This window comes from Pleurodeles waltl, chromosome 1_2, assembly GCF_031143425.1.
Source record: "Pleurodeles waltl isolate 20211129_DDA chromosome 1_2, aPleWal1.hap1.20221129, whole genome shotgun sequence".
Classification (NCBI taxonomy): Eukaryota; Metazoa; Chordata; class Amphibia; order Caudata; family Salamandridae; genus Pleurodeles; species Pleurodeles waltl.
Window position 1 is genome coordinate 416,828,156 of NC_090437.1, and position 23,228 is coordinate 416,851,383.

Genomic DNA, 23,228 nt, shown 5'->3' on the forward strand with positions numbered 1-23,228 from the left:
ACGAGGAAGCCAGTCATAAACAGAATGGTTTTAATGCATTTGGTCTTTCCTAGGTCTTGTTGCCACCCATCGCCAATTCACCTTCTCACTTTCACCATGAATTTCACGGTTGGGTTACTGGACTAGATCAGCCTTTATAAACTGTAGAGAAAGAATGCACCTGAGACATCCGCTTTTGCAGTCCACTCTCCCGACCTATAGTCAGCATACAAAAAGCATGTAAAAGTGTACATACGGGTTTTATTTTACTTCATTTACTGAATATCAGGTATCAAAGGGCAAGATGTACTTTGATGCTCAGTGCCAATAAGGTTTCATGATGGAACTGAGTTCAAGTAAAGGAAGTATAAAGCGAAGCACACACCATATTCTGGGGCAATACAGAGGGGACAGCGAAAGACCACTGGAAGACAAGCAACATTGAACAAATACTACTGTAAAAAAAAGATGGTAATTTACATGAAGCAGTAGGATTCTGGGACCAAGCCAATACATGCATCCCAAGTGCTACGTAAGTTGTATACCAGTTTACTACATGGGCAGTTCCGCTTAAGGCTCTCTTGTATTTCCACACATCACTTGCAAAGTCTTTGCTCAAATTCCCCAAGACATATCGTAGACCCAAAGTTCAAATCACTTTAGCGTTTTCACTTTCTCTTCCAAAGTTGCTTGATTTGCTCCTGAAAAGTCATCAATCTATAGGAATAATAATACAAAAAAAAAAAACCTGTTAATTACTGCAGTTGAAAGTGAAATGCACAATTAGAAACCATTTACCGCAGGTCATAATAGAGCTTTGCGCAGCTGGTACTGCATAGGTCATTGATGGTCAGCCCACCACCAAATACGCCCAAACCCCAATATGAACCCATCGCTTAGCGCAGATGGATGCTCGCCAGTTCTCAAAGAATTTAGCAGGAACCCAATGATGAGCAAGCAGATGGACTGGGTGGTCTATCATATCACTCTCCTATTTCAATGCCAAAACAGAATGATGGGTCCTCGATTCCTTGTGTGGCATTACAAAGTGGACACAATCCAGTAGTAAGTAATGAAAGCTAGTTTTCCCCATGACATTGAGCCCTCTCCCACTGAGGTGACAGGTTTCATCACCCACAGGATGAGGGTACAACTACTTAAGCAAAGCTAGCCAGCATTAGGAATGACCAAGTGTATCAGTTCCCTTTTTATGTTAAACAGCAATAATAAGTTAACATTTATTAATGCTGAAATTCATGTTAATTATAAGAGGTTAAATCATTAGAAAGATGCATGCATACATGTTCTGTTCAGTAATTTCCTTACTTTACCAGTGACTATATAAAAATAACAGAAGGGAAAAAAATAACAGAAAAAAAACAAACAAAAAAACACAACTATCAGGCAGTAATTGCAACTTGTGGACAATTTAGCCTTAACAGGTACCAAAAATAAATAAAATCAATGTCTAGGTTTTTTGTAATAACTACAAAACATGATAAAATGCAGAGTCTTGGGGAGAGAACCATCACATCCACATGGCCCATGCTGACTAAGACTGCTTTTTGTAGATTGTCAAGTCGACTCAATGAAGCATATGAAATCAAAAACGTGCAATCACTGAACGTGTTCTTCTAATGGATACACTTAAGTGCAGGTTCCTCACCTTTGAGTAGACAAAGGAGTAACTTTCAAAAGCAGAGATTTGCAGAGTGGACTCACACCAAAACGTCTTGCAGAACTGACCAAAGTTCAGAAACTTATGCATGCACCAAAGCCCACATTGTAGAGTAAGATGTCAAAGAAATACACCCCCTGTGCCAGCACAATGGTAGCGTCCTTGGCTGTGGTGGAATGGGCCCTCAGACTTTTTGGGGCTTCTTGACCATCAAGTAGCAGATCTTGATGCAGAGGACCTTCCACCTCAATAGGGCCCTCTCCTGCTCAGCATTCCTTTTCTTTACTACAGAAAACGCCACAAAAAGCAGACTACTCAGTGTACTTGGTACAATTAAAAAAAATAAAAAAATAAAAAAGACAGCAAACTCCAGACGCATGACCAACTTCCCAAGGTGAAAGGGAGTCACAACCTTAGGCAAAAAGTTGCCCAAATCGTTAGCACCAAATTGTCCGGATAGAAGGTACTATAAGGCAGTTGCACTGAAAGGTTATGTAATTCACTCTTGAGACGAGCAGAAGTTATCTCGAGTCCAGAGGTGCAGCCAGGCATAGGTTCACAGGGCGTGCACTATGAGAAATGTCAAGCATAAAAGTTAAAGTTCCACTAGGTCATCACCGTTTGGGATGGGATGTTTTAGACGTTTACTAGACCTTTCACATCTGGCGATCTGAACAAGGACAGCTGGTTCACTAAATGTATAAAAGGTGGAAAAGGCTGACAAAAAAAAAAAAAAAAAAAAAGACACACAAACAAATTTGATCCAACATAGATCGATTTCCCATAAACAGGTCTGGAGGAGAGGATGTAATGCACCACTTCATATAGCAAAACAAATGCAGGTAACTGCCACTACTTACTCTTCATGCATAGATCTGTAAATTGCAGAGGTTCGGATGCAAGACCCAGCCCTGTTGCCAAGAGAGGAGGCCCTCCGTTGTAGGAAGACAGTCACAAGTTTGTTACAGGAAGGAGTACAGGAGTTCCTGTCCCATTCTAGCGAGAAGAAATATCTTGGTGTACTTGCAGAAACACAAACATGCAAAACCTTTGACACTGCGTATCTGCTGTAGCAATAAGATCTATTCAGGGCTTTTCCCATTGATCTAATACACAATGCATTACGTTGGGGTGCAGATGTCCACGTAACCCGTCTGACGTGATCTGCTTAAATTATCAGTTCTGGCATTCGGGCAGTTTGCCATGAGGAAGATTTTCTGCTGTTCAAGCCACCTCCAGATTCATATAGCCTCCTGGCACAGGGCTCAGGTGGTGGAACATCCTGGCCCTGCAGTGTAACCTGAAATCCAGTGGGGCCAACACCCTGGATGCCTTCTCAGCATTATCCAGGTTTCAAAAGGAGATGGATCAAGATCTGCAATGGAGACTGACCTATCGGTTTGTCCTGCGAGACCACTCTTCCTTTCCCACCCGGAAAAGTAGTGGTGACTGACATATTGATACTGGTTTTGCATTGGTGGAAATCAGGCTTCTAGTCTCCAGCAGAGACCCAGCTGGAGAAGTGTGGCTCAATGGTTAGAGCGGCAGACCCTGATGCAGAAATCTGGCCTGGGACCAGGGTTCAATTCCCTCCTCGGCAGGTCTTGGGCTCGATTTCCTCGGACCTGATAATTCTCGCATTGGTGCCTAATCTAATTCATGGGTCCCACTCTGTAACTCTGGGCAATAGCTTGCTTAATCTCCACAACGGCCCCAACAGCACTGGGATGCCTGGCTTCACCTTGGAGGTTGCCCAGGAGTGGGCACCTCAGGGAAAAGCCAGGAGGGGTTCCACAGCGGTATGCGTACAGCACCTTGAGACCCTAACGGGTGAGTAGTGCGCTATACAAGTACGAAGTTTACAGCTCCAGATAACCAGTTAAAGGCCAACAATTTTGCCCTGGAGGCTTTCTTGTCATCTATCACGTGGACAATGGTGCAGGTTCTCACTGACCACAGTGCTGTCATGTCATACTACACAAAGTGAAGAGAGTGAGGGTCCAGTATTAGTTGACAATGGGGATGTACAAGGATGAAAACCCAAGATGCCAGACAGACTCTTACTAGAGCAGAGCATGAAATATCAGGAACGTAGCCAGAATACCCAGGATTTTGTTGTGGTGGAGAAAAGGCCTTGAAACTTACCATATCCAAGATCACCCCCCCAATGAATGGAAACGTTAGTGGAGGAATCGTGTGGGAATTAGGCTTGTGTATGGCAGGCTCTAATGATATTAGCATCTGAGCTGCTGTCAGGAGGTAGTCCAAGATTGGCTGCTGAATGCAGGCTCACCAGTCTGAGGTAAAGCAATACAAGAATTCCTCACCTCCATAGACGGACAGTGATCACAGCCACCCCTTTAATGAACACTTGAGGGACAGAGGTGAGGCCTTTGAGTACCTTCAATCACAGGTAACTCCTGTGGGAATGCAGGACTGGTGTACGAAATGAAAAAAGGTTACTCGACCTGTTCGTGGCATGTAGTGCTGTAGATTCACATGCTTTGCATTCTCCTGCCATTTTGAGGTGGTCCAGATATGCAAGTTGTTCTTCAAATAATTCTTCTTAAGTCAAGAGGTAGTGTGAATTCACCTCTTGCAGGTAATGCATTGTCTGGCTCCACTATTCAATTGTTTTCCACATGGCCAGTGAGGATGGAGTTAGAGCAAAGGGTTACAAGATCGGCAGAGAAAGATGACTATGCAAGAAGTAGGAAGGCTTCTGAGAAGGATGGTGGGCACATATGAATATACAGCACTACATGCCACCAACTTATGCTTACAGGATAATTAACATTTTCCCTTCAAGGCATGTGTGGCTGCAAATACACATGCTTTGCATGGTCTGTAAAACAGCCCTCCTGTAAGAGGTGGCTGGCCTGTGCGCGCTGCAGAAGATTAGAAAAGGGAACAAAGCACAGCTTAACCAACACCAACTTGTAGGCGTGCTAGTACATCTACAGAATGTTTAGTTAAGGTGTGTGGTTGAGTCCAAGTAGCCGATTTCCAAATGTCAGCTATGGACAGGGCCACTGGAATTAAGTGGCAGGAGAGGGCCAAATTATGCGGCAATAAAAGGCTAATTAGGCAGCAAAAAAGTAAATTATGCTGTACATTTTTTAATAGTTACTTCATTATGTTTACATTTTTTACACCGAACACTGTCTCTGCATATGTTACACCCCATTAGTACCACTTTTACAAGCAAATGCAGCAAAAAGCAACAGAAATGTTGCCAAGCTTTTCAAATAGCCTTCCACTGCACAGAACAAGTTTACTATCTTGAACCATTTGAGCTAGAAACAAGTTTTTTTCCCCTTACTATCTGAAAGATTGGCTGATCCATAATTATGCGGAAAACACTGCAGCCATACAAGTGCATTCTTCTAGTGGCCCTGGCTATAGAGGTGTATCCCAGAAAGGCCATAGAATACCACCCCTCTCCCCCACCCCGAAAACTGAGTTCAATAAACAGATTAAGATGGAAAGGAGCTCACCTTAGAAAGAAATGTAGGGTTAGGGCAAAGGCCAACCTTATCTTTATGAACCTGAAAGATCAGAGTGAGGTGACAGCCACAAGAAATACCGTGTTCCAAGAGAGAAATGGAAGGGGACATGACTGGAGGGGCTCACATGGATGGCCCATAAAAGGGGCATGTTGAGATTCCCAAACTAGGGCTCGGGGAACACTTGGAGGAATGCTTTAATGACTGATCCTAAGCAGGAAATGTGTTCCCTATTTTGGTAATAAGCAGCCAAGTGTAGCCAGATGGCGGTGGTGGTAAAGGCTAGTCCGGGCCCGGGGGGAGGAAATGAGATATATATAATAAATGTTTTGTCCGGTAGCAGTTAAAAGGTCACTGCGATTTGAGAGGCAGTAACAAATCTTTTCCTATTGGCAGCATAACAGGATGAGTAGTAGGGCTGGGTGCCTTAGAGTAGACTAATACATCCAGGCAGAAGAGTGAGTACACAAAATTCTAAGACTTTAAGAGACGAATTGCAAGTTTATGACTCCTGCGATCAGGGCCTCTGATTTCTCCATAGCTCTGCATGAGAAGGTCCAGTCTGTTGGGGAGCTCCACCAGCAAGTGGATCCTGTGGCTGAGAACCCAACACCAGATGAGTGGGCTATCAGAGAAAGCAAGGGGAGAGCAAGTGACTCCCTATTTCTGTAGGTAATAAATGGCTGTCATGTTTTCCCTGTGGTTGAGGACTATCTTGCCCACTATGTGATGGGAGGAAAGCTAGTTGAACTGCAAACAGCTCCTGAGAATTGATGCTGAGGCCCCAGTGACTTGGTTCCCACTGATCTCGGGCAGTCAGGTTTTGCTGATGCACACTCCACCCTGTGAGATGCATCAGTTGCAATGGTAATCTGTGAAACAGTACAGAAAAGGCGTCCCTTTCTAGAAATTGTTAGCGTTCCACCACCGAGTGCAGTGGCTGATCAACACTAGATCGTCCAAATGACCCTCCGCCATTGATGAGTTAAGCATTGTCGCAGGGTGCGCCTTTGTAACTTGCTTGGGGAACTATGGCAATGCAGGAGGCCATAGCCACATAACCATCCAGACTGTGATCTGTTGATTTGGCTGGAAAAAGGAAACTTTAAATAAAAAAATAAACTGCATTGTGGATGGTTCCTAAGTGGGGTTGGAGGTGGGATTTTACAAAACTGATGGAAAAATCAGATATACTGACCAGTGAAAGGACCCACACGGACTGGGTGTTTTTAAGACATACATGGCCTATGTTGTGTCAGTCTTTATTTATCTATTTATTTTCTCTCAATAGCTCATCAACCTGTGGCCAAAAGGCATGTTTCCCATCAAAAGGCAGGTTGCGAAGACATTAAACGCCTGGCTTAAAGGCAGAGCCACAGAACCAAACATGCCTATAAAGGAGTATGATGGTATTGATGCCTTGAGCAGCACTGTCCGAGGCATCTAGGAAACAGCGAACAGTATTGTTAGAGATGAACTTGCCCTCAGACCAGCTCAAGCCCTCTTACAGTGCTCCTCTGGAGATGCCAGAGGAGCTCCTCCATCTCATCCCAGTGAGCCTGGCTGTACCTGGAAGGTAGAACTATGTAGTTGGTGATGCATCCATGATTGGCTGATTGCGTCTGGTCACACTTGCCAGCTAGGTCTATGCATTTGCTTTGTCTGTCATTGCTAGTACCTTGTGAGCTGGCTGGTTTGCGGGCGGTATGCAAAACTAGGGAGTTAGGAGTGATTTCATGCCTAAGGTGGGCATGGGGTGATGGCAGATGATGAAGTCTTATGCTTCCTATCAACCCAAGGAGTGATATTACTCTAGCCATAACTGCTTCCTTGAAAAGGGCAGGGGTTGGTTTTAGCATGCACTGTAGCATTGGTAAATACTGTGCGGAGGATAGATTTGCGAAGAGGAAGTCCTCTTCAAATGGCTCCTTGTGCAGGTCTACTCTATGGATTGATGCAGCCCTACCTAGGACCTCATGGTAAGAGGTAGTGTTATTGAGAGAGAGGGGGGGGGTTGTCAAGATCCGTATCCCCCAGAAGGGTCCATTTCATAATAGACCCTTCCGAGACCAGTTTACAAACAAATATTTTTTTAAAATAAAAATCTGAAGTAAGAGCAAGATCAAGATCAAAAGTGGGTAAGTACTTTTTAAGTCATGAATTGGAGGTTTTAATAGTCTTTTTGTGCATAATTAGGCACCATAGGAATCAATGGAGAAAATACTTTGAAAAAGCACATAAAAAAATAATAAAAAAAAAAAAACATTGCGTTTACTAAGGACTCCTTTTGCAGGTATGTAGAGGTAGTCAATAGGCACTATGGACCAGCTGGAGAAGTTCGGACACCTCCTGGTTTTGGAAAAGGACTGCACAGGTGGACTTAGAGGCAAGTCCAGTAGGTCCCCTTGGAGTGTTGAGGTCGCAAGGGGTGGGGGACCCTTAGGGCACATTTGGAACTTCGGTGAAGGGCACAGGTCAGACAGGTGCAGAGCAAATCAGTGAGCCAGGAGCTGTGCGCAATGGTGCCATTGGAAGCAGGATGTATGGCCGCTTAAAGATCAGCATGGGCACTCTGGTGGAAGGTCCTGGTTGGTTTGTGAAGTCTCTTGACCGGCGCTTCCTCCTGGTCCTCTTCCAGTCTGGAGTTGACTGCCGTTCTAGGTGTCTGAAGTGACCAGTATCCAGGGCTATTGCACGGTTTGGCCACTGGAGGGTGCAGCACCACTAAACATAAAACACTTGCAGAATTTGTCTTTCCGGTCCATCGAGTGGAATTTGGTATGGCTTTAGTGTCCGGGTCCTTGGTCAGCAGCCAGTCAGCTGTTGAGTTCTGGTTGCAGCAGGCAGGGTTTGGCACCTTTTCTTTGTGCAGCAGGACTTCAGTTCAAGCAGTGAGTCTCTGTTGCTTATCTTCTTTTGTCCTCGAAATCTGAAAAGTGATACCACCTCTGCCCAGAAAGGGCTTTGTTCTGGGACCCAGAGAGCAGATCTATCAGCACAGGGTTCCAGAATCCTGCCTGGTGGAATTTTTATGGAAAGAACATTGGTGACCTAGTAAGCAGGATCCCACTGCACTCCAGTCCAAGTCGCTTGGGGCAGGGGTGAGGGGTGGTAGGGTAGTTAGAGAAAGAAAGAGAAGAATGTTCCCACAGTTTGCAAAAGAAGCAGACAGACATGGTGCAGTCAAGCATTTGGGTGGTGTTGTGGAGAACAAGCAGTTCTGGTGGACATGCCTAGTTTCTTTTGCTGCTTAGCCAGTGGTGGGAGCTCTGGAGCCTCCTCGAAGTTAAGTTGTCTCTTAGAAGGCTGCGTGGCATACGCCAGAGGCTGCATGAGGATAAAGCCTCTTTGGGAGAATAAGACAATATGCCTCTTGTGGGTGCTGAGTTCTTCCTGGTGTTTTTGAAGAACCGGTTTGATGAGCCAGATTGCTGATTTTCCTGTCAGCACCAGCACCAATTCCAGACACAAAGATCAGTTTGCAGCTAACACGGAACGAGCCAACTGTCAGGTCTTCAATGCAAGGCTAGGTGTTGTCTCGGAAAGTCAGTTGGTGCTGACCAAGTCAAGACACAGGTGGTGGGAGACGATCCTACACCGCCCATTTCCCCCCCTCTCCCAACTCTATTTTAGGCAACACCAGTTTCCTCAGTTCTTACTGTGGTCACCAAAGTCCTTTCAGGGAAGGTAATCAGTTAACCATTACACAGGCCTCCATGGGCACCAGTCCTCCAAGTCCCCGCCTCCACACAGCAACAGCCTTCAAGCTGATTTAGCTTGCCACTGGTGGCACACAACCACCCTGTAGAAGGCAAGCTTCCAGTATTTTTTCCCAAGTTAGCAATCCATCACGTCTGACAGATGGTCTACCAAATTGTTCAGCTGGCTATATCCTACCATATCTTTGTGTCCCACTGTATGTTCCTCCAAATGAGCCATCAAGACTGTTCCAAATTCATAAGTAGGAATGAGTTGTTCCTCTGGCATTTCATTGTGCTAAAGGACAAGGGCTTCTGCTTATCGTAGATCTTTGTCCTCTGGATACCTTAATACCGAATGCTCACACTGCCTCAGTTTCTGTCTGCCCTTAATCTGGTTGACTGGATAGTGGCCGTGGACCTGCAATGCGCCTCTCTTCCTCTCCCCCCCCCCCCTCCCCCCTCCTCCCTACCTGCCCTGCAGGTCCCAGCCAAGAACATTTTCAGTTTGCCATGCCACTGTTCAGACTGACCAGTGGCCCGCAAGAGTTCACAAAAGTGAAAACAGAGGTCACCACCTATCTTTGGAGGTCAGTTTTCTCCTACCTTAATGAGTGACTATTGGAGGAGAGGTTGCCAGTCAGTTGTAGACCACCTCCAAAAGACAGTGGTGACACTGCCAGACTGCAAATTAAGAGAAATTAAATGCCAAGTGTGAACTGGTCTTTAAACAAAAACACAGGGTACAAAAGCAGTGATAGTTTGGAATCCGCAGGTGCTGTAATAGGTGGGGGGGGGGGGGGTGACAGACGGTATGGGTCTAAATGCCAAAATACTTGCAACCTAACAAAGATCAGTTCTGTTACCCATTGGCGACAATTGAATTTACTTTGCAAGAGCTTACCATTAACTCTTCCCTCTGCACCCTTAAACACCCCCACCCACGCCAAAACTGTGCCATTGTTAAGAAATACAGAACAACTCAAAATTTAAATGGCAAAAATCTAGTTGATAGGACAAAATCTGTATAAGACAATACAATGTTCATTTGTGAGGCACAGCTGTTTCTATGGGTTACTAATACACTTTTCCTACCAATTAATTTATAATTTCCTCACAAACATGTTACATTAAAACCAATGCATGGTTAACTCAATATATTATTTACAGGCATGCATACCTTCTGGCCATTCTTGTAGAAATGGAATGTCGGCATGCACTTAATATCGCAGTGTTGTGCAACGTCCTGGAAGATAAATTAAAAAAGAAATAATCAGGTGACAAGTTAGAACTAGGTCTGGACGAAATTTTAATTATGCCTGTGTAATTTTAGGAATCTTGCTTCACATGAAATCCCTGAAAATATGCCATAATTATGTGATATCCTCTGAAACAATTACAGTGAACGCGCCATTGACAGTAAAAATGTACTATGAACGCACATGGACCACAGGAAGGGCACGGCTGTGCTACGTTGTTCTTTTATTTGCTGTGCTTTAGCATGAAATGTGTCCTTACTTCCAGAAGTGAGGACGACGCATTACTGCTTAAATTTAGTGCCAAATGATGGATTTGCCTTTAGAGTAATCTCACTAAAACGTTATGCGAATCTTGCATCTGCATGGACTCTCCTAGATTTAGCACAAGATTTGCAGTGTTTTGAAGCAAACATTCATTCACCACTGTCTCCTGAATTCCGTTCAGGTCAAGAAACACGAGAAAGTAATGGACCAAAAATAAAACATTATGAATGCGAAGGAGTTACTAGGAGTCACAAGAGAATTCGGCTGTTACAAAAAACTATTCTCATGGAGTGTGAACAGAAACGACTAAAAATTAACAGTTTGAATGAAGCCAATTCATGTTAAAGGGTCTAAATATTGCAACATTTTTCAAAATACTTTTTTTTTACTATGCAATCTATGAAGGACATTCGTTAGAAGAAGTTTCACAATGCTGGACCGTATGCACACATTCAGGTGATCCATTTCAGGCTGTTCACTCAATTGAGGACTCAACCCCACAAAGGGCCACTATGCACTAAGACGAGAGCCTCAACATTCTTTCTGGAGCTGCTGGTCACATACCTCCCACAATATCACCAGCTGCATTCTACAATAAATTCCCCTACAATATATAGGGACTCACTTTTTTCTGGATACGGATTATACAAGCTTGTTTTAGGAAACAATTGACAGCATGCACTTAAGCTGGGAATCCATAGCAGGAAATCAAAGTCATCAAGCAAAATCAGTCTGGGAACAGTTAAGTGGAAGACAAATGATAACTTGTCATGAGATACTGTCTTTCACATTGTAACAATAAATGTATTTGGAAACTGAGAACCACTTCTATCTAATAATGTCTGCTGAAGACCAATGAAAAAACATCAGTCTATCAACTTGGTGTGTGTGCTCTAGAGATTGAAGGAAGAAATATTGAGTGCCATACCTGAGCATCATCCACATCCACTTTTAGGAAGACTACATCCTGGTGGTCGTTGCTGAGTTTCTGCAAAAGTCAAAGTCAGATGATATTAATGTTTCAACTCAAACTCAGAAACTATCCTTTGGAGTTCAAACCCAATAACACCACTCTCAAGGTGCCACTCTTTGCACCTCAAACACTATACCAAGGGCGTTTAATGACACGCTTTTGAATACTGAAAGGGAAACTACATTTGGCAGATTTTCAAGCAATACACGAAGAAACCAGCAAGTGCTGCCTTCAATTTGCATAATGAATTTAGTAAAGACTTGTTGAAACAACAGTCTACTTAATGCAGGAAGTTTGGATACACTCAGAAAAAAAAAAAAAGAGTCCAGGGCTAACTGTACTGTGCTTTTGCTATTCGCACACAAATACTAAAATACTGCATAGACAATCCCCGACTGGAGGTAAGTAAATACACTATTATATACACATTAGCAATCAGTAAACAGCACAGAAAGCAATAAGCATTGGTAAAAGCAACAGCAAATAGTGAGGGCCCCAGGGCAGGTTTAAGCCATATACTAAAGTGAAATGTGAACGGCGCTCCCCCACCCAAAGAAGTGGAATCAGTGTTGGGGAGCTAGGGGGAACTAATAACCCCAAGAGGTGAGTACCAGAGTGACACCCCCCTCCCCCCCGAGACTAGAGGTAAGTACCTGGTTTTCCCCAAATCCAACAGGAGGATTTGGAAGAGGATTGTGCAAGACCCAGACAATACTGGAAGAACCGAAAGGTGGATCCAGACAGAAGAGGACATGCAAAGGAAGGGGACCAAGTCCAGTTTGTGATGTTGTGTCTAGTTGTGGCAGGAGCCACTACTCATCCTTCTGTGGATGCAGGACCAGGGCAGCTGTGAACTAAGGTCAGCAGTGCAGCACAGGAGCTGAAGAGGAGTCCCAGAAGTGATGCAAGCAATATCCCACATTAGCAGTCGCAATGCAGTTAGCAAGTGGTGCTGGAAAACCATCAACAAGTCTTGGCAAAGGCAAGAGTTTGTGAAGAAGGTTTTGCAAGTCTGAAGAGGACCAGCAAGGTCCAGGGTACTCGACCCATGGAGGGGAGCCCAGGGTAATCCTCAGCAGCTGGGAGAGTCACAAGAAGATGAGGCAGCCCCTGCAGGTAACCCACTGGCAGCAGGTACAGGAGTCGCAGTGAGGCCCACTCAGCACACATGAAGGCATACCCCACGTGCTGGACCAGCAAGCAGGAGACTGCTTTGCAGGAAGGAGTGCTGGGAGCCGGGGCTACGGCTACATGAAGCCTGAAGATCCCCTGGTAGAGGAACAAACAAGCCTTAGCTGCCGCAAGAGTCACAGTACACAGGGGTACTGCCCTGCACGGAGAGGCAAGGGCTTACTGTGTCCCACATTGGATAGCTGGTAGAGAGGACCAAGGGGACCACTCCAGACCACCACCTGTGATGCAGGATTAACGCAGCTCCAGGGGAGATAAGATTCACACAGCTGGTCGTTGTTGCAGTTGATGCCTGCGGATGCAGGGGAGTGACACTTCACTCCAAGGGAGATTCCCACTTCTTGTGCAGGGTGAAGACTCTTTGCCCTCAGAGGATGCACAGCCGGGGGAAATACTGCAGTTGCTAGAAGGAGCCAGAGAAACAATGTTGCAGACCGAAGTCTTCACTGAAGTTGATTTTCAGTACCTGAAGGGTCCAGTTGCAGTCCCAGAGGCCAGAAGATGAAGTAAACAATACAGAGGAGTCCTGCTGAAATCTTGCATGTTGACTCGGAGGACCCACCCAGGAGGAAGACTCTAAATAGCCCAGAAAGGGGGATTGGTCACCTAGCAGAGTGACCACCTATCAAGGAGGGGACTGTCACGTCACCTGACCGAGCCACTCAGTTGCTCCCAGGGGCCTCTGACCACCTTGGATTCAAGATGGCAGAATTAAGCAGCCACCTGGGGGAGCTCTGGGCACCAACCCTGGGGTGGTTGACAGGGTGGAGTGGTCATTCCCCTTTCCATTGTCGAGTTTCGCACCAGAGCAGGGACCAGGGGTTCCTGGACTGCTGCAAACAAGTTTATGCAAGGAGGGAACCAAATGTGCCCTTCAAAGCATACAGGTGGCTCGGGGAGGCTATCCCTCAAAGCCATGAAACACCTATTTTCAAGGGAGAGGGAGGAAATCCTTAGTTCCGCCTTTGACTGCCTGAGCTGGTCAAGCAGCAGCAGGGCATCAATCTGTCTGAGGGTGGCAGCAGAGCGGTCTTCCCATAGAACACCAGAAGACATGTAGGAGCAATGCTGGGGGTCCTCTAAAGATCCCCCAGAGTGCATGGAATCATACAACCAATACTGGCAACAGTATTGGGTTATAATTATGACATGGTTGATACCAAACATGCCCAGGTCCAGAGTTACCAATATGTAGCTAGACATAGATAGTGACCGGTGTCCAGCACACAGGTAAATTAGCTTTCCCAAACTTATGAAGTCCAGTGTAATGAAGCTGGAGTTTGTATGGTCACCTCTGCTCATGCAGGGGTGCCCTCACACAGAGGTACCTGGACTCTGCCCTCTGGGCTAGAAGGGCCTACCATAGGAGTGACTGACCTGGTGCAGTGATCTATAGTGAAAAGGGTGCATATGCACCTTTTCAGGCATGCTGCAATGGCAAGCCTGCAGACATTTTGCTTGGGCTCCCATGCGTGGCAAAATACATGATGCAGCCCCTGGGGAACCCCTTGTGCCCCAAAGCCCTGGGTACCTAAGTACCATATACCAAGGACTTATAAAGGAGGGCACCAGTATGCCAATTGTGGCGTGTGCAAAGTCCTAAGCAACCAAATTTAGAGGTAGGGAGCATAATCAGAGATCCTGGTTAGCAGGATCCCAGTGAAGACAGTCAAAACACAGACTGCAGACAACCATTGGGTGTAACCATGCCAAAGAGGCTACTTTCCTACAAGGCTGCAGCATGTTGTTCAAGGTAAGAAGGTTCCTAGATCAGGCTGCCATTCTGCCAGTCCCAGATTTTTGTTCCATGTCACTGATGGCAGCCAGGTGCCAGGGCCATTGCTGCCTGCTGTGTAAGCCATCATTTTACACAAAGGTGGTGTGGTGTCTGGAAAGCAGAATGAAAATGCCATTTGGAAAGGAATCAACCCAAACCAGTCCAGAAGTATTGGACAGTGGACCCACCGACATCCAAGTGGAAAAGGAGTAAGTGGGATAAAACCAGCCCAGTTTGTTCTTGTTTCAAGTTCATAAACAAGAAAGGGAGTGCTCCACAGTCCTCGAAGGGATGCAAAGTGAGCCAGGTTAGAGTCTGCCTGACAGCCACTCTTCCAGTGTGGAAGAGACCGCACCTGAAGTCTGAACTTTGTTGGAGAGGTAGAGGTGCTGCTTAGTAGTTTGCGGGGGAGGGGGAGAGAGAAGAGAAGGGCACAACACAGAGAAAGACTAATGCCAGGAGTGAACATCACTGAGGTAGAGCCAGTTGGCTTGGGAAAGATGCAAATACCAGGAAACAGCTTGCCTTGCTGTGTGGCCCATCTGCATTGAGGCATGTGGGCTGCAACTATTACAAATGCTATGGCTGTTCCAACAGCATCTGCCATGCTGCATTCGTCTGTTGAAGTCTGTTCAGAAGGGAAGCCATAATACCTGCTGAAGAGTGTCTGCGCCGGACTCACAAACTCCTCAAACTGCTGCAGCACAACCAACTGCTTGCAGTTGGAACAAAAAAAAACTGAACACATGCTCTGGAATCAAACAGGTATCTGCAACTTTTCTGACCACTAGCAATGGGGAAAGGAATGAACCAACTAATTGAACCTGTGGGGTGAGTATAAAGTAATCCCTCGCCTCATCCATGCCTCTGCATTGAATACTGTGTCCTATAGTCGACAGGGGCACCTGAGCAGAAGAGAACACAGGAAGGAGGTGTGGTGGGGACAGTAGCACCTATGGGAGGCCATAACCAAGGGTACTGTACTTTCTAATAGAACTGCATTGTTAACATTTAGCTCTGCCCTGTGTTAAGAGTACTGAGACTGGTGACCCTTACTGCCCTGGGAGTCAATTGCAGAAAGGGTGGTAGCTGGCCTAGTATGCAGAGCCCAAAAACATCAGGTGCAAACAACGTTAACCACAGCATTTGAGGCCCAATGGTCACTGCCTGCCAAGTGATGCCCACTAAACCCTCTCAAATAGACAACACAGTACAAGCATTTAACGAAGATCAGGTTGAACATGTACTTAAACACTATAAACTACATGGTCTGCCTCTATCCACCCTCAGCAGAGATGGAGGGCTGCCGTATAGCCGTTCAGTCTCAATGCAGCTGTCCTTCCCCAACATGTTTATGCAGATATCACATACATATTCCTCAAACAGCTTCTAAAATACCGCTCCTTTAATTAAGACACTATATTATTTTTTTTCCCCTCCTTGCAGTCGCTGATATAATAAATGTGTTGCTCTAGCTGGGACAAGAGTACTTTCCTAATGCTTCAGAACAATGCACAGCGGTAGCCTTTAAATACAACCCTACAACAGAGGTATGTCATAATACCAATGATAATAACATGGTATAGGGAATTTCTAGATCTTTGTGGCACCTTAACAGTTTAATTTGTGTGCTAGTTGAAAAAAATAACAAAAACATACCTTTTATTGTCATGTTTACCATTAATACACACTTTACTGAAATCAAGTAAGGCCAGTGTCCCTGTCCCCATTCACCACCTTTACTTCTGCTCCTAGAACTGCACCAAAACCAAACCAGGACTGACTATGCAGAACAGATAGGTAGTACGGTCTGCTATTTTGGGTGAAACAGCTGTAGGTTTATAAATGACAGAAAACATGTAAGTCTATGTATCCGGAGATGACCAAGTGGCATAGTGAGAGATATTAGATTAAGAGATTGCTTTAGGGCTATTGTGAGATAGCTGGAAGGGTACCGTGTAGATTATGGAAATGGGTACATGAAAGACTATAGTGAGGGAAATGAACGAAGTCCAGTGGCAGTCCAAACCGGAAGGGCACATTTTTCTGCAGACTTCGATCTTAGTCCACAGTAGAGTTCAGCCATACTGAAAGTTTCCCCACAGGTGAACATTCTGAAGACTGCCTGAAGATTTTATTTAGTTCAAACGATACATCTCACAACTTATTGTCTCGATGCTCATGTTGGTCTTCATACTAATTGAGCGTCCCTTCCGACGTCTATCCGCTTAAAAAAACGTACCCGTAAGTCTTTCACAAATTAACCCTCTACACATAACTAATGTGATTTATTTCTTATTTTATTCTTGCATGTCGTTATTTAATGGAGTAACTTTCCCACAATAGGATAATTCCAGTGTTCATAATGTACATTGATTTTTTTTTTTATCATTAAAATCAGTGAATGGCACAGTATTTATCAAAAGATATTTACTTCTGCTGTTCACACTAAGTCCTATTACTTTGTATTTGCATATGCTGACAATCAAACTGAAAAATATAACTTCAGAGGAAGTGCAATTTACTCCAGGACTTCCAGACAAACGCAAAGCAAGAAGCTTTGTGAACAGGCTATGCTCACCAACTGAAACCTTCACTATAGAGCAGAAACCAAAGGGTATGTTAAAGCCCTTCTAGGAGCATCGCCCATTCAGGATGAGTTGCATTCTAGTGGTTTGGCATGGAATAAAATGGTTTAGAGCAGTGAAAATGATCTCCATAAACAAACAAAAAAATAATCAGTGAACGTAATAGAGAGCCAGTAATGAAGGGCCTCTGACCCATACAAGAGGAATAGAACATATGTAAAGAGATGTGTGAGGCTGATGCAAACAGTCTGGGCCCGATTTAAAAGGCCCTGACACCGCTTAACGCCACACCAGTGTCTTTTTTAACGCTAATGTGGCGTTAAGGAGCCCACTCTCCTTAGCCATAGTTACAAACTGGTGGAATGCTTGCATTGCGCCACATTATGCCTGTGCCAGGCATAATGTATGCAAGCACTAGATTACCAGCATTTTATGTTGCGCCTACTTAAGTTAGCAACATTTCATGATGGATCACCGTTTCCGTGAACAAGGAAAGATGCAGTATTCAACTGAGACACCTACTTACTTCAAAGAAGGGTGCAATCATTTTGCATGGCCCACACCAAGTAGCTGTAAAGTCGACCACCACCAGTTTGGTACCTGCACTGTTCAAGGCATCTTTGAATTCATCCTGTGAAAAAAAAAAAATGAAGTTGGAGGCACTAAAATTGGGTTATTAATTCATTAAACTAACAGATGCTTGATTTTCCTACAACAGAAGCTTTTGGTCGTTCTGCAATTCACTTCATTGAACTTACCTTCGACCGGTTACTCTTAAGAACTGCATTCGGGGGACGTTGAAGTAAAGTGAACAGAACTTTTTTACAAATTACTTTCGAAAATGAAGTAAGCCTGACACTGGTACTAGGCATAAAATACACCAAACCAACTGCTCAGTATTGTCATCTCAGATAGCAACATCTACACTGCCTGATAAACGGCCAACATGGAATACTGCAGCATGAAGAAACTAGACTCAAGAAACTCGCACTTGGATGTTGGTTATACTGAAAGCAAAACTGAGGAAAATCTTGCGATTAATAAAAATAATGCACCAACCTCGGCACCAAATCCCCGACTATGAATGGGGCAAAAACAATCTTGCAGTTCCTAAAATTCTACAAATAGTAGAAAACATAACGGTAGAAAAGTTTCTAAGTAGGAAAAACAAAAGCTGTTGTAGCTAACTAACTCCTACCCGGAAATTAGTGAAGTCGACTGGACACACGAGTGGAAGAACACTACATTTGAGAGGGAAATCAGTGATTGGCTGGGAAATGGGAGTTAGCAAGAAATCAGGTTTGGAAGAAGCAAAAAAGTGTAGCAATACTACAGAGCACCAAAAGGGAGTGAGTCATAGAATAGAAGACCTCAGGTAAAGTAAACGCAAACAGATTTGGAGCCGTAACAGGTTCCTGTCCTGAACCTATTATTACAATGTTGTGTAGACCGATCCTTAAGAAAGGCTGCTCCAGAAGCTGGAGTGGCGGAGCAAACAACTAGATTATGGCATACAGGAAGTTCATCCAACAGCGACCCAGAAGGAAACTAGAGTGGTAACCACTCAGGATAGAAGCGACGCAACCTAGACACCCAGTGTATTCCTGGGATCCCCCCCCCCCAAACACACATCCTCCCCCTTAAACAGTGTGTGGTGAGAGTAGTAAAAGCGAAGGAGCTGCAGATGAACCAGCTGTTCCCCCAACTCACATGCTAAACTTTACACCCCCCCCCCCAAAACACTTGCCGCACAGAGATGCGGGATCACATAAAAACGGATATGCTAACATGAGATCTAGGTTAATGATGGGGCCTAAAAAATATTCTTCAAGGGCATTTGAAAGGAGCCGCAATTTAAGCTAGAATTGTAAACATTCATTAAAAGCTGTGGGCAGATACCAAAACGTGAGAGATAACACGGGAAGAAAGTCACAGTGCTCAAGGGGGATGAACCAAGCAAAAGTGGGTGACGAGGGCTCAAACCAAAGTCCCACTGGGAATGCCATGCTCGTATAAGGCTTGTGTCTAGCAAGACCAAGAGAAGCAACAAAGGAATGTTGGTAAAACTAGAGCAGTGTAGGTTGAAACGAACTTTCAACACCATCACTGGCTTAGCATACTTTATAACAATTAAGCAAATAGCCCCAATTGTTTCGAGTCTCTTCCTAGAGAGCTACAGATGCATTACGAGGCGGCCACACCCAAAAGAAGAGCGCCTGCCTATCACGTCAGTTCCCGGTGATTCAACGTTTATACGCTACAGCACCACTGGTGGCTGAGACTGCCAGGGCAGAATTTCGACACTGCTCAACAATAGTTTGTTCATCCTCATGCCGGGTCCGTTTGTGTCCCCCCCAAATTCTTCATGGGGCCTGAAGGCTAGCAGTATCGTATTAGAGACCCTCTGAAGTGCTAATTTAAGGACGAGTAAGTACAAACGGGATGAAAACCGGAAGCAGGTTATCAGATTTCCTCCAAAACACGCTGGTATTTTTAGCCGCGCCCTGCGGGTGAGATTCAGATCCGCCCGCCGCGGGGCGGTTCCGAGGGCCTCCTACCCCATGCACACAACTTGGACCAAGCCTCATTCTGAATACCGAAGCAGAAGTTTGAGCTCCGCTCTGTCGGTCTGCTGTGGAAATTAGAATATATGTGTTCATGAGCAACTTGTTCCGTTGAACACATTTGACGCATGCGTCAAGCCTGTTTTTGTACCGAACGAATGAAAGGCTGCCAGCAACGAGGAAGAAACGAAAGATGACTTGCAGGGCGGTCAGGTATCGGTCAAGGGCTAGGTACGCCCTTACGCAAGATCTGGCGCTTACACTTAACACTATGGGTAGGGTCCTTTTGGATTGTGTGCTCGGTTGTTAAGCGTCAGAAATAACATACCCTGAGACTAATGTTCGCATTGCAAAACCGGACGGCAAAGATATTTATTCATAGGACTGAGGAAAGGGGGGGACAAAATGGGGGCCTCCAACCTAACAGGCGGTGGATACACGAAACAATTACTAAATTTAAAAGCTATCCCACCAAGAAATGCAATTTTCAATTCACTGGGGAAAACAAGCTGCTTTAAGCAGGTAGGCACACCAAGAGAAGGCAACGAACTCACTTTGTGCGAACGAGTTTCAATTAGCCAATCTCTTCTTAAGAGGCTCTATAATATAAACAATCGGTTGTTTATTTCCACAAAGAAGCGAGTCGCATCAAAAATCCTTCATTTCCGAAGTGTTACACTAGTAAACAGATCTTCACAGATCACTTAGTGGGATGGCGCAATCTAAATACGAGCCCTTCTTCGACAGCATAAAGTTATAACCAACAACAATGCTTTTCCAGAACTACAGACTTACGAGGAAACGTCTTTTGAGCATAGCCTATATTGCGATACTTTTGAAACACGAGGCATGCTGAGAAATAGACCACGAGGAAAAGCTTTTATTAAATAACTTACAGGACCTATATTTAAGACATACAATATTTAAATATGTTTGTTACGTATTGCCATTGACATTTTTGGATATCGTTTTACGATCTCTATAAGGATTAACATTGTTCATTTTGAAACCATCAAATGTAAATATTCATTTTGTAACAAAATCTGCTATACTTCGAGTTAGACACTCCTCCGTATCAAAGGTCTGGCTTTCAACCAAGGAGCCAGTGATATCTTTACCTGGGTGGACAGGAAGCAGAGTCACCACAATGCTGAGTTAAAAGCTGATCTTTCACAGTGAATAATTAACCATTGATGTCCGAAAGTGATGCCCATTTAGGGACTGAATTTTAGTGCAAAACTGGAAAATCTGGACTCAATCCCAACTGACCGAGTGAGTAGTGATACTCGACAAATACTTTTTCACGCAGCAAGCTTTCAACTATGAATGCATCCTCAAATAGGTGAGAGTTCAGGGTGTGCGCTGTACAAACACGTCTGCTGCTTTATTTAGTACCCTATAATGTTGCTCCATATGTAATCTACGCCACATATACGGTACAAGACGTCTGCCTTGAGTCGTGGTTCACTTACAGCTTTAGCAGTAAGAAAGTTTCTCAGTGCTTGTTTACAATCTATCACTTTTAATGCACGCCTCTCGTGTATGGCCAATCTGACATACTAAAGTGAAATGCTTTCAGGTAAAAATTAAAACACTCCTAGAAATGCTGAAGACCTTATACACACACACACGATAGTTGATGCATGATTGACGTGCTAAATATTAAAAAAAAAAAAAAAAGCTCGTCCACGCCTGCTATTTGATTACTTCTGTCAAGGTGACAACTATGACTACATATAGCGCGTTCGTAACAGGTGGACGAGTATTCTGCTTTGCCATAATGCATGTGGAAAAAAAAAAAAACTACAGAAAAAAATACAGGGCACTGTGCTCAACTTGGGATCTGCAGGTCAGATCTTTTGTGGCTGGGTGAGCTGAAACGGGGCACTCCCAGCTCATTACAAAACAAAAACTCCACCTAACCCGCGGCACTGCGCGAGGTGTGGCAGGGCCTGGAAAGCGAAAGCGTAATGATGTAATCCACGGTTTCCCGTTATACGAGGTTAACGTACCAGCGACCATGTTTAACATCACAGAAGCCACATACTACGCGCACGGGACAAGGATAATTGGTGCAGTGTGGATAGGCTCGGGTGAACGTGCCTGAGGCTACCCCATCACAAAAGGGGACGGGGAAGTAGAAGATTTTATACAAAAACTAATGGTTCGAGTGCGACTACACTTTCTAGATACGCCATTAGGAGACAAGCCTGCAACCTCAGACCCGTATACCATTATCGGAATAACCCTCCAAGTGGAAAAAACACATTTTAATTCAGTGTCAGGTATCGCACAGGCCAGTGCCAAATTGCCCCTTCTCCTCGGAAAGCCCTGCATCAGCACTCCTAAGGACGCCTCAAGAAATGTACAACCAGGGGCTCGGCACGTGCTGGCTGGCGGGAAACACAGCATGCACAACCCACTACTCTGGAGCCTGCTTCCACCCGAGGCACGTACTCCACCTCACTACGGAACTCACCAGATTGCCAATGTGGCGCACCATCTTGAATGCAGGCGAGCAGACAGACGTTGGACTGGAGTAAGATGTGATCGCCGCTCACAGTCCAAGCCCAATGGGCGCACCCGCCGTCCTTCTTAGTTTATAGGTCTCTGCGCGCCCCCGCTGTCGCCCTCCCTCCCAGGGGCGGGGCGCGCGGACCCTTCAGACAAGGAAGGTCAGTGGTTGGTGCGTGCGCGCGCCCAGGGACTGGGGCGGGCGGGACCGGTGCCTGAACGGCTTCTTCCTGCCCTCGGGCGACACCGGCGCGTGATTCCCAGGCCCTGCTGGGCGGTAGTTCCTGCGGGCGCGGTCTGACAAATATGTTGTCAAAGTGGGATTCCCACTTCCCCCAAACAGCGAGGAAAAAGCGCGCAATGGGGACGGGGTCGGGAGGGATTCACTCTGTGCATTGTGGGATTGGTGGTGGTCTTTCCTTTCGTTTTCGCTGTTGTCCACAGAAATAATTATTGGGTACAGTCCAGTCGCTCTTCCGAGAAATAACGTGATATCCGAGCATTAAGCGCTGATTCAAGGGGGCTCCGCCTCTCTTTGCAAAATCCCGTGGCAGTCTGGGTATATGGATTATGGTATTCAACACTTTCAAGGTATTGGGGAGGAGGGAATGACAACAAGACGCTATTGCTGTGTGGAAAAGGCCGTTTTTTGGAACAGGTGCACTTACAAACATTGTTCCTTGGCCTTTGCCTTACAAAACTAAAACCTCACTAGACATCGAAAAACACCTAAGCAAATTATCTTCCCCTCTCCCTTACCCCGTCCTCCCCCCTCCCTGTAACCTTATCCTGCCTTTCCTCTCTCCACTCATGTTTACCTATTTTCCTGTCAGACTTGCTTCCTCTCTTCCTGAATGCTAATGTCAAGCTTCTTTCCTGTCCGTCGCAACCTGCTGCTGTTTCTCCCCCCCCCACTACCTAAAATTGTCCTGTCAGCTTCACCATTCACACGTGTTTTGGTACCTGCAAACTCTCTCCGCCTCCGCAGAAAGCCAACTCCTTGACTTTCTGACCCCCCCCCCCCCAAGTCTCTCGCAGCATCTCCATCAACGTGTCCTTTAACTGCAAAAGATAAAGCTCCATTCCCATAAAAGATAAATGGACTCCTTCATCTCTGAAAAATGGGGGCTTGGGGGGAGCCGAGGTTTAACCCGGTCTCCCCCCGGGCTTATGGGGCGGGTGGAACGGGCCACGGGGAGATCAGGGACATCTATTGGGTAATCTGACAGGATGGGGT

The 23,228-nt window shown here is 45.3% G+C and overlaps 1 protein-coding gene across 1 annotated transcript; it reads right to left on the reverse strand.

Moving 5' to 3' along the window:
• Positions 1–220: 220 nt before the first annotated feature.
• LOC138300741 (thioredoxin-like) lies at positions 221–22,476 on the reverse strand. Its single transcript, XM_069240487.1, has 5 exons — positions 21,957–22,476; positions 17,440–17,544; positions 11,313–11,372; positions 10,042–10,107; positions 221–696 (listed from the first exon to the last, which is right to left on the reverse strand). The coding sequence occupies exons 1-5, from the start codon at positions 21,978–21,980 to the stop codon at positions 634–636; spliced, it is 318 nt and encodes a 105-aa protein (XP_069096588.1). The 5' UTR covers positions 21,981–22,476; the 3' UTR covers positions 221–633.
• Positions 22,477–23,228: the final 752 nt, after the last annotated feature.

Bases quoted from the DNA above. Each gene is read 5' to 3' on its own strand.
- LOC138300741 (XM_069240487.1), bottom strand. From the start codon at position 21,980: ATGGTGCGCCACATTGGCAATCTG. The intron at 17,545-21,956 runs GTGAGTTCCGTA...TTTTTTTCACAG, and splicing joins TGCGCCACATTGGCAATCTG to GATGAATTCAAAGATGCCTT. The intron at 11,373-17,439 runs GTAAGTAGGTGT...TGACTTTTGCAG, and splicing joins TGATTGCACCCTTCTTTGAA to AAACTCAGCAACGACCACCA.